General features: G+C 38.1%; 1 protein-coding gene across 1 annotated transcript; it reads left to right on the top strand.

Moving 5' to 3' along the window:
* Positions 1-1,813: 1,813 nt before the first annotated feature.
* Positions 1,814-16,407, top strand: UBE2B (ubiquitin conjugating enzyme E2 B). Its single transcript, XM_006731022.3, has 6 exons — positions 1,814-2,015; positions 4,144-4,224; positions 5,698-5,723; positions 9,767-9,856; positions 13,909-13,997; positions 15,066-16,407. Exons 1-6 carry the CDS (start codon positions 1,972-1,974, stop codon positions 15,192-15,194), a joined length of 459 nt encoding a protein of 152 aa, XP_006731085.1. The 5' UTR covers positions 1,814-1,971; the 3' UTR covers positions 15,195-16,407.
* The last annotated feature ends 357 nt before the right edge of the window (positions 16,408-16,764 follow it).

Genomic DNA, 16,764 nt, shown 5'->3' with positions numbered 1-16,764 from the left:
CTGGGTGGCTCAGTTGGTTAAGCGACTGCTTTCGGCTCAGGTCATGATCCTGGAGTCCTGGGATCGAGTCCCGCATCGGGCTCCCTGCTCAGCGGGGAGTCTGCTTCTCCCTCTCCCGCTCCCCCCTCTTGTGCTCTTTCTCTCTCTCACTCTCTCTCAAATAAATAAATAAAATCTTTAAAAAAAAAAAAAAGAGGCTTGGCTAATTTGATCACCAAGGCAGTTATAAAAGCAAAAGACAGAATTCAAGGTTTCAGAAAAAGGAGGTAGCAAGAAAGTGGGGGAAATTAACACTTTCAGTTTCCATGAAACTATGGGCAACTTGGCGCAATGGTCCCATTTCACCTTGGGCTGAAGAATTACCCAGAAGGATATAAAGCGCTCAGAGTCCTCCAAACCATTAAAGCCCCAAGCCCAGGAATCAAAGGCAATGGAAGGAGAGAACTCAAGGAAATGTCAGAATCCCCACGGATTGCATCAACACCTCTGAGCTCCCTGGTGGGCGACATTTCAGGCCCATCTGCACCTTACTTAGTAGTGTAGAAAACCTGAAATGAGTTATCCAGGTTAGCTATATAACCCCCACCCAAGTCTGCAAAATCTCTTCCCCACATCAGAGTCAGATTTGTAAGTCTTCTTGACAACCAACCACCCTTCTAAATGCTTTGAGATTTCATCTCCATGTACCCCCATCTTAGCCAAATCCATTGACTTTGACACCAATCCTCAAATGAGAGCAGACCTATGTTAAAATAAGATTCCGTAATTCCATAGAGATAGTCAACAAACCTTAAGACCATCTCTACATTCTTTTTTGTCCTCAGAATTTCCAATGGTGGAAACCCCAGTGTAGTGCATACACAGGCTATTTGGTGGCCTTATGGAAGCATTTCAGGGAATTTTACTTAGTGTGGGCCTTAGTATTTCAATGCTGCACTCATTAAAAAATGGAAGTTCCCTCTGCCCCACGTACCAGATTTGGTAAGTCATTGTACCAACCAGAAAGGATTTTAAATCTATATTATTTTTGGCTCTGTTTTATTTTTTATTTACTTTTTTTTTTTTAAAGATTTTGTTTATTTATTTGACAAAGAGAGACACAGTGAGAGAGGGAACACAAGCAGGGAGAGTGGGAGAGGGAGAAGCAGGCTTCCCACTGGGCAGGGAGCCCGATGTGAGGCTTGATCCCAGGACCCTGGGATCATGACCTGAGCCGAAGGCAGACGCTTAACCGACTGAGCCACCCAGGCGCCCCTTTGTCTCTGTTTTAAAGAAGCAAAGCAAGCTTTTGCTTCTGCCACGATCGCCGACCCTGTTCATGAAGCAAACTGGAGGGAAAACTAGTAAAGGCCTCTCCCCGCCCTCAGCCCCATAGATTTGATCACTTGCTCCATAGACCTGACTGAGATTCAGGCGACGCTCCCACGTGATCTGTTCTAACCTCGTCATAGGGACACGTGGTTCTAGATACTTCGTCCCCTCCCCCTCAGGGGTGGATTGTTGACAACGCCGCCGGCAGTCACGTGATCTTACGTCATCCCACCTCCTTCCCCTGAAATCTGTGGCCCCGGATGAGCCTCTCTGTCCCCACCCGGTCGAGTTTAAACTACTGAAAGGGGGAGACACAGGATGGTGTTTCGGTTTCGGGGTCTCTTAATCCACAATCTCCAGACCGAGAACAGAGAACACTAACTTATCGATTAGATTAGGAAGCCAAAAGGATAGAACCCTGCTCAAAAGCTCCCATAACGGGCTTTCATACGCCCCGTGCCCTTCTCCGCTACCCCTCAGTCTGTGGTACTGGCGGAGGGCGGAGGGATCTGGAGGCGGCGGAGGGAGACGTCATTGCAGGGTTGTTTGTGCAGCCTCGGCGGCGGCGGTGACCAACAGTGATTCGGCCGCTGGGCGGGGGGGGGGGGGGGCTGCGCGGGACTCTTTTCTTTCAGACTGACCGCGGGGCAGCTGAGGAGCATGTCGACTCCGGCCCGGAGGAGGCTCATGCGGGATTTCAAGCGGTAAGGGCCCTCACCTTCGCCTGGATGACGGCTCCTCCCCATAGCTGTGGGGCTGCAGGGCGGGGATCCGGGACACCTTCCTCTCATAACCCTAAGAGGGCCGACTGTGGGCCCAGCGGTACCGACCGAAGCCCAGTCCTAGCCCCGGTTCGCACTCCTTCATCCTTGCTTGCTCTTCCGACGTAAGAAATTTCGATACCCCCCTCCCCCAAAAGTAAAAAGATGGCTATGGTCTGTCCTAGGATTACCCGCTGCCCTCTTGGGTCAGCTGCCCGACGTTTGGCCCTAGAGCTCAAGCCTCATCCCTCCGCCCCTTCACCCTGTCGTGCCCGGTCCCTGTCCCCCAGAAGCAAACCCTTGCAGAATCTTTTTCCCTGTTGGTGCACCAGTTTTCCTGGATGGCCCTGCGGTCTTCGCTGAGGGGCAGGGTTGGGGCGAAAAGCGCCCCCCCCCCATTCTTTCTGCAGTGAGGGTGGGGTCTGCAGCGTGAGGTCGGGAGGTTGTTAACCCATCCTCCGAAACCCGACTCTCCCTCGCCCCCCCCGAAAGGACCTTGAGAACTGGCTTAGAGACCTGGGACTCGGGCTGGTAGCCCGGGCTGCTAGTGCCTTCTGGAGCTCAGCTCTGTGGCCTGGTGTCTAAAACCCTATCTATAGCCTCCAAAGTCTGGAAAAATGCCTTCCTTGAGGCTGGCGCTAACCTGATACTCCCTGGGCCTCCTTTTATAAAATAGGGTTTTGTTAGGTGGTGTTGGGGTTAGTGAGGAGGAAGTGACTTTTTTTTCAGTTGTTTACCTTTGAATACTTGGAGGTACGGGGGGAAAAATGAGAAAACTTAGCATTACGATCCACTGCACATTTTTAAGTGTTTTTTTTTTTTCTGGGGAGATCTGCCCTAATTGAGACAAAATATCTAGTATAAAAACTTAGGTTAGCTGCTTAGGAAGTAACCTTTCAACTTCGCCATTATAAAGCCATAGGTGAAGCATTTGGAAGCCATTGTCTTGGGCTTTGGGCGGTTAATCATTGAATATATTCGTAATGTAGCCGTTTACCCTTGGTGGGCGAGAAGCAGCATAATTCTTTAAAGGCTTCTGGTCATCGTGGCTTAATGTGTTTGAGGTTGACTGAAAAGAACTATTTTTATGTAGTCTAATTTCAAAGTATCATATTATAGGACAATCACTACATACAGATACCTGTGTATAAAATGTCCCATTTATTTTTCTATTGAAATGACAGTCTTTACAAGGAGATGCTCTATTTGGTGCAAAAGTTGCCTTCTGAAGCTTAAAATCAAATTTCATGTTAGCTCCAATGAGTGAAAGCCAAACAATAAAACTTCCAGTTCGTGTCCATTGTTACTCTGGTTTCTTACTGCCCATCTCTTGTTAAATTCTGAGTTGAACACATGGCACCTTTCGTAGTTTTCCAAGGGTCTTAAGGTTACGAGAATCTGATTGTGACAAATGTTGGAAGGTAGCTTTGTATCGTGTCTCCTGATAGGAGAGGTAGATTTAGCTGTAGCGCAGATCTTTAAAATAGGGACTGATGAAAAAACATAACTGAGGCTTGATTACTTTAAAGCTACTGCTAATTGAAGCAAATGGGATAAAGGTACTCGCCTGCCTAAAACTAGTTTGCTAATTAAATTGAATATCAGTGTTTTCAGTCATTTAGTGTTTGCCTTGAGGGTCCTTTGTGGGGGGTTGGTGGCCATGTTACACAGGTAGCTGTGGTTTGGACTCACATAGACCGTCTTTGCATGTTTACAGCAGCAAAAAAGATGGTCTGTGAAAATATTTTTTGCACTTGGGGCTTTTAATTTTTGTTGTTGATGGCAGTCTGTATGCATCACTTCTCGAAGATACATCTTAACCTTCATTTTCAAAGAAGGATGACTCCAAAGCTCTTTAGAAATTTAGACAATTTGGAGAGGTATTTAATAAGTATATACATGGTTGATTTTTTTTTTCCTTTTTAGTCCTATGGTTTATTCCACCTCAGCACAAGAACAAGGAAATGATTTAGTTTGTGTCAAAGTAGGTAGAATAGTCCATAAGGGTTCTCTTTGGCCTTCGTAGTGACCTTATTGTTCAACTTTGAAAATTACTACTCTCGATTTCTAGATTGCAAGAGGACCCACCTGTGGGTGTCAGTGGCGCACCATCTGAAAACAACATTATGCAGTGGAATGCAGTTATATTTGGGTGAGTAGAAAGATATAACAAATGATAGGTATAGTAATTCTTTAAGAAAAGTGAATGTATCAACTAGGCAAAGAGGCTGAAGTGGAATTGGGGGCTCTTACAGAAACTGCAAAATAAATTTTTTAAAAATTCTGTGTTTTTGCAGTTAACTAAAATTTATTTGTGTTGATGTTACTGCCTATGATTTTATAAGCACTTTGGGTTTTACCTGATTAAAAATATCATTTGAAACTAAACAAGAAAAGGTAAATTATTTTCTACAGTAAAATGTACCAAGCAAATGTTTATGCTTGCATTCTTTTGGAACTGTAAAAAGACTAAGAAGAAAAAATAGAGCTTCCAATGTGGCAAGAATAAACAAAAAATGTTAAACATTATATATATTGCATGTATGCTTTTTTTTTTTTTTTTTTAAGAGACGGGTTAGGGATGGGAGCAGAGGGGCAGAGGAAGAGAATCTCAAGCAGGCTCCACAGCCAGTGCCAAGCCCCACAGGGGGCTCAGTTCTCACAGCCCTGAGATCATGACCTGAGCCTAAAGAGTTGGCTGCTTGACCAACTGAGCCACCTAGGCGCCTTGATTTAAAATTTCCTTATTCCTTTTCTCCTGTTTTTCTGGACTTGATCTTTTTTCTTTCACACTTTTGAAAACTAGGGTTTTGCACTAAAACTTCAAAGGAGCACCTTCATAAACAATTCTGAGTTGCCATTGAATTAGTTATGAGTCTATGTTAAATACTAGTGAAAAAGTTAGTGTAGTTTATTCTTCTAAAGAGATCTTAAATTCAAGCTAACTTGCAAAAAATAAACTTGATGGTGCTGGTTAGGAAAGATGAAATTGGGATATGGAGGCAGGGAAAAGATTTGAGCAAAAGAAAGTGGCTTTCTTGGTTATGTCAGTTCTATCTAGCTGTTTTGAACAAGAGCTGTTGCTCTGTTGGGAAGCAGGACACTTTGGTGTTATAATTATCTTTAAAGGGTATTTCCATCTTATTGATATAAATTGAAAATATGACTTTTTTCTCTTAAGAATACACATTTACAAAATGCCTGGTTGGTATTTATGAACTGAAATTTTGTGTGCTAAAATTATGAGCCTTTTTTTGTTTTGTTTTGATCTTTTTCTAAACCCCCCTAAAATGAAAACTTAGAAAATGGTTACCCTTTATGCCTACATCCATAAAAATCTAGGGCTAAGATGATAATAATAACTTTAAAATTCCACAAGTCATTAAAATGAGCTCCTCTTTCTCTGAGTTTATCCTATCCACTCTTAAAAGTCAAAACGGGGTCAGCTGGGTGGCTCAGTTGGGCAGCCAATTCTCGATCTCAGCTCAGGTCTTGGATCTCAGGATCTTAGGGGTGGGCCCTGTGTTGGGTTCCACACTGGGCCTGGAGCCTACTTAAAAAAAAAAAAAAAATCAGGGAAAGGCAGAATGAAACATCTTTTAATCAGAAATCTTCTTGTTTTCAGACCAGAAGGGACACCCTTTGAAGATGGTAAGTCATTCTCAATTATGTTTTCTGTAGTACTGGGACACTGTTTTTAAGTATGAAATTATAACACCAACATTTCTAATTTAAAACTATTTTCTATGGTTACTAGGTCAAATTAAATAATGCTACTGAGAATTTATAGTTCACACATCAGCTTGACCACCTCCATTGCCAGTTCTTTGTGTTACTTTGGTATTTGGCTGTAGAACTGTAGACCTAGATGGTAGGTTAAAGGAGAGTAATCATGCTCTTTTAACATTGTTATCTACGGTGATAAGGTGTTGAGCTGAAATTGTTCTTCAGCGCACATAGCTGGGGCATCTGGTTTGCTCAGTCAGTAGACCATGTGACTCTCAATCTCAGGGTTGTAAGATTGAGGTGCACATTGGGTGCAGAGATTACTTTAAAAAATTTAAAAATCTTAAAAAAAAAACCCACATAACGTAGCTGCCAGTAGCTGCACATACTACAGCTTACTTTTGATACCCATAAATAGTTAGCATTCTGTGAAATCTTTTGCGTCTTAAATTTAGTTTTTTCACCAAAAGCCAGGAAAATGGAAAACTGGTTCTGATACATGTTTATAATTGAGCTTTTCATATTGATTTTAACCAGGTTCTTAGATTTTCCCTAATAATAGCATAGATATTTAAGAGTTGTTGAACAGGTTTTTAATTATCAAAATGGCTCCAGAATTAACCCATCAAAGATATTTACACAAAGATACTGATTGTACTATTTTTAAGGAGATAGCCTGAATGCCTAATAGGGGAAAATGGTTAAGCAAATTTATGATTTGTGGAATTAGATTGTGGAATATCATGTACTTGTTAAAGAATAAGGTAGATCTGGACATGAGTCTCAAGAGACAAAGTTTCAGAATGATACATATTGTTATTACATTTTTACCAAATACATGTATGTAAGTGTGTGTATTAAAGGGCTGTGTACCATACTGTTGAAAGTGGTTACTACTAAGGTGAGGGTAAGGAATGGAAGAGAAGTACTTAAGGACTTTAGCTTTTTGCACTATACCAGGGGTTCTTGGGTGGTCCATGAGCCCCCTCTTCAAGTCCCTAAGCCTGTTTCATGGATTCTTTGTAATTAAAACTGTCTTTATACTGATACTAAGACATTTGCCCTTTTTACTCTGTCAGCATTTGCACTGGTGGTACAAAAACATTAGTGGCTAAAACTGGACCTATGCAGTTTAGTATCCTGGCACAAATCAACACAGTGGCTCTAAACTGTACTAATAGTCATTGTATGTATGTATGTATGTAGAAATTAAAATTTTTTTTAAGATTTTTTTTAAGTAATCTCTACACCGAGCGTGTGGGGCTCGAACCCACAACCCCAAGATAAAGAGTCTCACACTCCACCAACTGAGCCAGCCAGGTGCCCCATATTCTTTGCATTTTAAAAGCTGCCAATTTCACTTAAAAATTTTTTGTCTTGATGGCCAAAAAAAAAGTCTTGATGAAAAAGTAGATGTTACTATTATTACTGAATTCTGACCCTTGAGTATACATTTTTAAAATATTCTGTGTGATTAAGTGGAATGTATGCATAAAACACTTGTGATGATTTTCTGGAGGAAAAGCACTTCTGCAGTTGTTTGAGTTGCAACTTGAACTTTTTTTCATGGAACATTTTTACTTGAATGAATGAGACAAACATAATTTAGATTCGACTGTTTGGCAGATACACTCAAAAATGACTTAAGTGAGCTGTTAGATCAAGGAAAGTAACAGTATTGTTGCTACCCTCCCCCCTCTCATGCTCTCTCTATCTCATTCTCTCTCTCAAATAAATAAAATTTAAAAATAAATAAATAAATAATGGTTGCCCAGTACTTTAAGACTTCTGATAACATCAGTAGGTGGTATTACCAAATTGTGATTTGTTTTTGGATAGTATATAATGAAATGTGGCAACATTTACAAGAATTGCATCATTCATTGAACCAATAGTTTCTGAACGACCAGTGTATAAAAGAAAATTAGGGACGGATAAAACATTTATGCAGTGTGTAACAGATTTTAGTGTAAGTGATGCAAAAAGTATGCTTTCAGACTCTACATTGCAACTAATCCTTAAAAACCTACCACTTCCTTACTCTAGTAATCAAAAAAGAGTATCTACAATTATCTGAAAAAACTATTAAAATGTTCCTTTTTCACTTAACATTTTTGTGAGACCTTGTTTTCTTCCCTGTACCTCATCCCAGAACAGCATATTGCAACAGATCGAATGCAGCAGCAGCTGAGAGAATCCAGCTGTCTTCTATTAAGCCAGTCATTAAAAAGATTTGCAGAAATGTAAAACAGTGCTAAGCTTCTCACTAACTTTGTGGGGAAATATATTACTTTTCATTAAATGTTACTTAAGTTAATGTGTAGTGAGTTTACAGTAATTAATGAATGAGTTTTTAAAAATTTTCTGGGTTGGGGCGTCTGCCTGGCTCAGTTGGTAGAGCGTGTGACTCTTGATCTCAGGGTCATGAGTTAGAATCTCATATTGAGCATAGAAATTACTTTAAAAAAAAATTCATGAGTTAAATACTGTCTAATATAAGAAATACTGATAGTTATATTCAGTGGCATGCTGGAGGCAGTTTGTACTGATTCATGAGAACAGATTGTTAAAAATTGAGGGGAATTTTTGCAAGCTAATTATTAAAGAGCCAATATTTAAAAATGAAATTATTTTCCATTTTTGGTAGAAATATATAAAATGGTATGTTGTCACACATATCCCTCCCCATCTTTGCATTCAGTTGACTTCCCACTGGAAGCTTGGCCATGATTGGGAATAAGAGTATAAAGGGGTCCTGAGACTCCATGAAGTGGGCAGGAAAAAACGTGAAAATTGCTGTTCATATGTGTGTAGGCTGAAATTTTTACAATGTACTTTTTTAAATTAAAGCAAATTAAAATGCACACTTTCAAAATACATAATTAGATATAAGAATATAAGAGTATCTTCACTATTTAACTGTACTTTTCATAACACCTCTGATGTATTCAGAATATGAAATAGATACCACATTTGATTTTGCTTGTATCTTTGGCTTCCCTAATCCCAAATTTCCAAGCAGCAAAAAATGTGAAAAGGTAGAGGTTGTATACCAAATATATAAACTATCAGATAAAATAAATAGAAGGATTTTTGTTTTGTTTTTTAAAACTGCATTGATGAAATCAGGGAAGAACCTTCTAGAGACATCTGGAATGGTTTAAACTTTTATTGACTTCCTTAAGAATAAGTCTCAATTTACTGAGTATGTCCAAGGGGTTGCAGTTAGAATACCTCTCCAACCTTCAGGTGGACTTCCTCAAAATAAAAGAACTCTGGATAGTGAATAAACAGAATAGAAGTACAAAACCCAGTAATAATGGTTATTTCTGCAAAATAGATTTGGAATTGGAGTTGAGAGTCCTACTTTGTACACTGTGAACAGATTGACTTTCTTAGAAATGCATAATTTTTTTAAAAGCCTGTGTCTGTACTGACCATAAAATACTGCTTTACAGGAGTGTACCACATTGGTCTATAACCAACAGTAGGCAGTTACACTTACTGGTTCTTGGCATATTTAAGTGAAAGGATTTGTATGGGAACAGAGAGACCTTTCAAATTAATGTCCATGCCTCCAATCTAAGTCCTTTGTCATGTGGTAGTTAGCCCCTCTCAAAATCTTTTGGCATTCCCCTTCTAAGCTATAATAAACTTAGCTGTAGTTCCCCAAATGTGCATTTTAAATTTCAGAAGCTAGGGCCAAATTGCCTTCCAAAAATATGGCAGTTTAACATTCCCACCAATAGCACATGAAAGTGTGTGTTCCCAAGTGCTTGCCAGTGCTGTATGTTACCAGTCTAACGTAAATCAAAGTATATTTAATACGTTTTATGTGCTAAGACATAATTGACATTACTTTTTGTGTGGTTGTGCAAAAACCACTATGGGTTGGGAATTCATTGATGAAGATACTAAAAAATAATGCTTGTCTTTACCATAATTATTTTGGTTTGTTTTCTATCTAGGTACTTTTAAACTAGTAATAGAATTTTCTGAAGAGTATCCAAATAAACCACCAACTGTTAGGTTTTTATCCAAAATGTTCCATCCAAATGGTAAGTAACATTTTATTTATTAAACTTCATAAGTGATGGGGGGAAAAGAGTTCTTTCCTTCCTTGTAGGCCTTGCCCCATACTTCTCACTGCTACAGGCCACTACTGGATGTTGCTTCCATGTCAGTATTGGCTACGTTTTTGTAGCCTGGAATCTTTAGAAGGTTCCAAATTTCAGGTAAAGTTGTTTTGTCTTAATACTTTTGATTTTAAAATAATACCTATTCATTTGTAGAAATGTGAAGGATACCAAAAAGAATTGGTTGCTTAAGATTTAGCTTTTAAAAAATTATAGGGCGCCTGGGTGGCTGTCGGTTGAGGGTCTGTCTGCCTTCAGCTCAGGTCATGATCCCACAGTCCTGGGATCAAGTCCCGCATCGGGCTCCCTGCTCAGTGGGGAGTTGTCTTCTCCCTTTACCCTTCCCCCCTGCTCATGATCTCTCCCACTCTTTCTCTCTCTCTCAAATAAATAAAATCTTCAAAAATAATAAACTACAAATAAATGCTGTACAAAATTGAGATCATATTGTACATAGTTACATAACTTTTTATATATTATGAACATCTTACGAATATTCTTTTGCATCATTCTTAATGGCTGCATACATGTTCTGTGAGGTAACCATAATTAATCTGTGTCCAGTTGTTGGTGATTTTCAGGGTTTTTTTAAGATTTTATTTTATTTTGAGAGAGAGTGCAAGTGCGGGGGGAGGGGATGCAAAGGGGGCGGGGAGAGAGAATCTTAAGCAGGCTCCGCGTTCGAGGCGGAGCCTGCCGAGGGGCTCCATCTCGTGACCCTGAGATCAAGCAAGACCTGAGCCAAAATCAAGATTCGGTTGCTTAACCAACTGAGCCACCCAGGTGCCCCAAGTTGTTTGTAATTTTATTTTATTTTATTTTTTTAAAAGATTTTATTTATTTATTTGACAGAGAGAGAGGGCACAAGCAGGGGGAGTGGCAGGCAGAGGCAGAGGGAGAAGCAGGCTCTCTGCAGAGCAGGGGGAGCCTGATGTGGGACTCGATCCCAGGACCCTGGGATCATGACCTGAGCTGAAGGCAGTCGCCCAACCAACTGAGCCACCCAGGCACCCTGTTTGTAATTTTATTTTATTTTACTTTATTTTATTTTTTTTAAAGATTTTATTTATTTATTTGAGAGAGAGAGAATGAGAGAGAACACATGAGAGGGGATAGGGTCAGAGGGCAAAGCAGACTCCCTGCCGAGCAGGGAGCCCGATGCGGGACTCGATCCAGGGACTCCAAGATCATGACCTGAGCCGAAGGCAGTCGCTTAACCAACTGAGCCACCCAGGCGCCCCCCTGTTTGTAATTTTAAACAGCACTTTGAACATTCTTGAAAATCTTCCCAAATACCCATGAATATTACCATAAGTTTTTAGAAGTGGGATTACTGGGTCAAAGGTTCATATGTTTTTAAGGCTTTTTTAAGTACAGTTTTCCATTTTTTCTCTCGTTCTTTCTTTCATTGGGAGAAATTTATTTACTTATTAAAGATTTTATTTATTTTTTGACACAAGGAGAGAACACAAGCAGGGGGAGTGGCAGGGAGAAGGAGGGGCAGGCTCCCCGAGGAGCAGGGAGCCCGATTCAGGTCTCAATCCCAGGACTCGGATCATAACCTTAGCGGAAGGCAGATGCTTAACTGACTGAGCCACCCAGTCGCCCCTGGAGAAATTTATTTTATTCCTATTTTCCATAAATGGTTTCTGAGTGACTTTTGTAATTAAATTTGCTCTTCTATGACTTCCTGTTTACTTCTAATACACATTGTATATTCCTGGATAATACATTACTGTACGAAAGACTTATTTTCCAAAATATTTAAGCTTTCCTTTTTGTAACCTTTGCTCATTTAAATATGGTCTTCCCCATCAGTTAACTTACTTGCAGAAGGAGTCACTTAATATTTATTCCACTTTAGTTTAATCTGACTTAGACTTGTTATTGAATTGACCCACAATGTAGTAAGAAGGATCTGTAAATGAAGGAAGGTGGAAAAGACTGTACAATGTGCAGGGGGTTCTATGTTTGTAGGTATAGTATTTTCATCGTTGGGGAAACAGTGTATTAGGTTATTTCTCATTCCTTCATATTAATAACAGTGGTTACCCTTTTTTCTTTTACCAGTACTTTTTTATTAACTTTCTGGTCTACTTTTTAAACATTTTTATTTGAAATACTATTCACATACTGTGCTGTTCATTCATTTAAATTACACAGTTCAGGGGTTCTTAGTATACTGAGTTGTGCAACCATCACCATATCAATTTTAGAATATTTTTATCTCTCCCCAAAAAATCCCATGACAGTTGGCAGTCACTCCCTTTTCTCCCAGCACCCTAGCCCTAGGCAGTCGTATTTTCTTACCTCTGTAGATTTGCCTGTTCTGGACATTTCATATAAATGAAATCCTATAATGCATGTTGGCTTTTGTGACTGACTTCTTTCAGCTAGCATAGTTTTCAGGGTTCATCCATGTTGTAACTGTAATCTATTTCCTTTTATGGCTGAATGAAATTTCATTATATGAATATACATTATTTTTTTTTATCACCAGTTGATGGATGCTTGATTTCTAGTTTACTTTTGGATTACTTCTTAGAAATAGTTACTAGTTCAAAACTTAAAAATCATTTTGTACTTTTATGGGTTTTACAGAGGTGATAATTGTTCTTTAGACTTGCCAAGTTTGATGTTCCTGTGGGATAGATAGTAAGCCGTTGACTAGGCTGCTTTAAAGCGGAGAGTTAAATCTGGTCTAAAGCCAGTAAGTGGAAGTAGCTAGCACATATGGATGGTCATTGAGGCCATGAGAGTGAATAACATCACCCAGAGGCTGTATACAGGGCCAGAAGGAAGAGAATGGAGGATAGAGAGAGCCCTGAGAAACGACAGTATTTAAGTATAATTTGCCTCCTCTCCCCCCAAAAGCCTTACTTATTCCTGTCTTTATGTAGGGTGATTGGCTTGCTCCATGAAGCTTTCCAAAGTTTAACAGTGTCTATTACATTTAAATGCATTTATCCTTTGTCAACACAGCAGTTCTACTTCTGGAAATTTGTCATGTAGACAGAGTCTCACAAGTGGGTAAAAATTTAATGTTCATTGTATTTTCACATAATCAGTTCAAGAGGAAAGAAGACTTCCCAAATGTTAAAGACTTAAAACATATTAATCATTGGATTTTTATTTTATTTTTTTATTATGAAAGGAAAGCATACTCATTAAAAACAAGTCGTAAGAATCATGGAACACTACATCAAAAACTAATGATGTAATGTATGGTGATTAACATACAATAAAAAATTTTTAAAAAATCATAAAATACAAGAATCCTATTACTTACAGAGAGCCAGTACTTATATTTTGGCATTTAATCTTACAAATGTTTTTGTAACTACACATACTTCAAATGAAAATAGTTATACTTCAAATGAAAATAGTTAAATATTTTGTAAAAAAATACTATCCTCTAAAAATTGAAAACTTATTAAGACATTATGGATCTTTATCAGTTAACAGAGGGTAGATGTGTATCGTTTCTCCCTTGGCTACATTGGTATTGGTTATATGAATATACTGTTAATTTAGCCAGTCATCTCTTTATGGACCACAAGGTCTAATTTTACACGCTTATAAACAGTATTATAGTGAACTTCCTATAAATAAAACTTCATGTGTCCACATTTATTTCTTGTAGGAATAATTTCTGGGAGAGTAATTACGATGTCAAAAAAAGTATTTTTTTTTCAAGAGCTTTATTTAAGGAGTTTAGAAATAGATGCTTTAAACAGATTGGGTATAAAGATGGGTGTTGAAAAAATTTAGCTCTGACAAAGCTTCCTGATGAAAAGGTGCAAAATAAGAGACCTTAGTTTTAACACTGGTTTTCCTGTGAGACAAGAGGGTTTGGTAATTAATGTTCAGAACTTCTGACTGGGCCAAGCGTTCTGTTTGTGGTAAAGATTTCTCTTTTAACTGTTAAATATGATGAAGTTAATAGGTAACCAATTTTAGTGTTGTCTTTGCAGTGTATGCTGATGGTAGCATATGTTTAGATATCCTTCAGAATCGATGGAGTCCAACATATGATGTATCTTCTATCTTAACATCAATTCAGGTAAGTGTGTGTTAGGTTGCATCATGATTTTTCAAGATTCTATGGGATACAGTCAGCTCCTTTAGGAGCAGTAGCAGGTAACCAATGGCACAGCCTGGATAAAATCCTGTGGTTTTCAGACAACTGGTCTGCTTTTTTGTTAGTGACCACATTGGATCAAACACACAGTTTCCTGATCCTTGTGTAAACAAAGTGTTCTCACAGGTCAGGTATTATTTATTCCCATGAAGCATAACCAGAGGATGTAGAAAAGGAAAATGCTTCTTGGAAATAGAAAGATGATTGCTTAGAAAAACCATAGGGACCTCAGGAAACTGCCAAGTGCAGAGAACCATTAAGTATGTTACCCTATCCAAGAAATCCTATTTTAAAAAAAGGTAGTGTAACCATTTGCCAAAACACTGTGGCAGATTATTTCAGAGTTGACCTTGAATGACAGTTTTGGAGAGAGGTGGAGTGAGGGATGTTTTAGTTTATGTGGATGTTTAGTTTATGAGGAGCAGAAGTAAAATTTGGGTTTGTGACCTTCTTTTTAAGCCTTTCCTATCACATTTCTTCTTTAATTCAGGTCATTTTATAAACATTGTTTTCAACTTCCCTATTTTATTCCCTTGCTGCTGGATGTATATGTTTTCTTGATAGAAGGAAACAAGACTCACTACCCAACTTATGTCAGACATTTGCAAACCACAAAATAGAGTTTAACTTTGGAAAATGCTATTTCTAGGTATTGTATATTTAACCAAATCGAGCTGTTTATTTCTTGGCCAATGTTTCAGTATGTTGAAGAATATTCTTTCCCAATTTCTTTGAAATTAGAGGTCTTAAGGCAGTTGAGTACTCTGTGTTTTAGAAGCTTCAGTTCTCTAGCAGCAGGAAATTATTAAATTCATCAAGCCATTTCTGAAAGTATTTAAGACCTAAAAATATAGAAGTTATATACTAATATCTGCCATTTCTTTACTGAGTAATTTGTTCTTTTGTACAGTCTCTCTGTTCCATATCTAGACCCATGTTAATGTAAAGAGTAACTCTACAAATCCTTTTTTCTTTTCTCTTTCCTTCCAGTCTCTGCTGGATGAACCGAATCCAAACAGTCCAGCCAATAGCCAAGCAGCACAGCTTTATCAGGAAAACAAACGAGAATATGAGAAAAGAGTTTCGGCCATTGTTGAACAAAGCTGGAATGATTCATAATAGACAACTGGTCTGTTAATTTTTTCATCATTGTTGTGTATAATTTACCTCTCAGTAGAAAGGCTAACAAATTTTAAGTGCCACAGGTTTTAAGGATTCTGCAGAGAAAAAAAAAAGTCCTTCAGTTTAGAACCTACAAAAGCTTGTGTATCTTGATTAATGTACTTTTTATTGCATGGTGTGAACTAAGTTATTGCTTACATAAATTTGTAATATATCCTGTTTGTATTTTTTTCCAAGTGTATAATGTTGGTGTGGAGTTTTCATGACAGAATAATACACATTTTGTAAATCTGTACTTTTTTCAAATATTGAATGCCTTATTTTTGAATTCTTTAGATTTTTAAATTGGAGAAAAGCACTTAAAGTTTTTTATATATGAATATTACATGTAAAGCTGTTAAAATACATAACTTCAGTGCAAGAGACTTTGTCACTTATTTCCTTATCTGTGTAGGAGGGGTTAATAAGTCTCTAGCTCTCCATCAATTGATAGTTTATTTCCAGTTTCAAAAGAACAGATTTATATTTTATCAAGAAATTCTTCAAATTTGATTCTAACCACCAATTATAATTTCCGACTTTATTTTAAATGTTTGAATGAAACTAAATCCATTTCACTTGAGCAATTATAGACCTAACTGGTTTGATTCTGTCCAACTCTGTATTTAGGCCACTTGTTACTGTTTCTTCATGCACTACTTACTGTTAAACTGTACCTTTTGCAATTTCACAGTTTGTACCTCTACCATGAGGAATTGGCACCTCTACTGGGAGCAGAGAGCTAATGCAACTTATTTGCTGCTTGATAGCACTTTAAAAGATTTTTGATAATGAAGAAAGTAAAACCGTAAACATTTACCAAAATCCATGCCCCACTATTAACACTGAGTAAGAGTTGGTTGCATTGGTTTAGCAAGGCAGATATTTGGAAGGGATCTTGGTGTAACTTAAAATATTTGAAAACTGCCTTTTAATGCAATTGCGTATCTGTTTATTCTGGAAAAATGTTTTAATACCAGGGCCTGCTGAGTTGCTTTCTCTTGTGGAGATTTTTTTTTTTTTAATCTCCTAAGTTGTATAAAAGTTGTACTGCATCTTAGTTTACTGGATAAATTTAAAACACAGTATTGTAGAAAGCTAATACAAAGCTATCCTATGCCTTCAAATAGTACAGAAAATGGAAAATATACAAGTAAATTCTGTTGAAACACCTGTGTAGTCTTTCTAGTAGTTAAAACAGCTATTTGAGTAACCCCAATAGTTTCTTGTCCTATTCTTACTAGCTTAGTAAGCTGACAGTTTCTGTTGGAAGACTAGGATCGCAGTGTCTGCAGCTTCTATTTTTTAAGCCAAGTTTAACACTGGAAGGATAAGTGCTGATGTTTCCCTTTAAGTTATTACTTGGCAAATTTTGGGGTAAGTGTATGATCTTAGGAAGCTTTTTATACAAATAAGAGTCCACTCACTGGAATTAATGGCCAAAAAGATGCTTATGGGTACTTTTTGGTTGTAGTAAATGTGATGCTTTCATATTCAGCTCTGAGACAAAGTGTAGCTTCTGTAGACA

The sequence above is a fragment of the Leptonychotes weddellii genome, chromosome 7 (assembly GCF_054177405.1).
Source record: "Leptonychotes weddellii isolate Sample4059 chromosome 7, ASM5417740v2, whole genome shotgun sequence".
Taxonomy (NCBI): Eukaryota; Metazoa; Chordata; class Mammalia; order Carnivora; family Phocidae; genus Leptonychotes; species Leptonychotes weddellii.
Note: the sequence above shows the minus strand (reverse complement) of the source record. Positions and strands in the feature narration are given on the sequence as shown.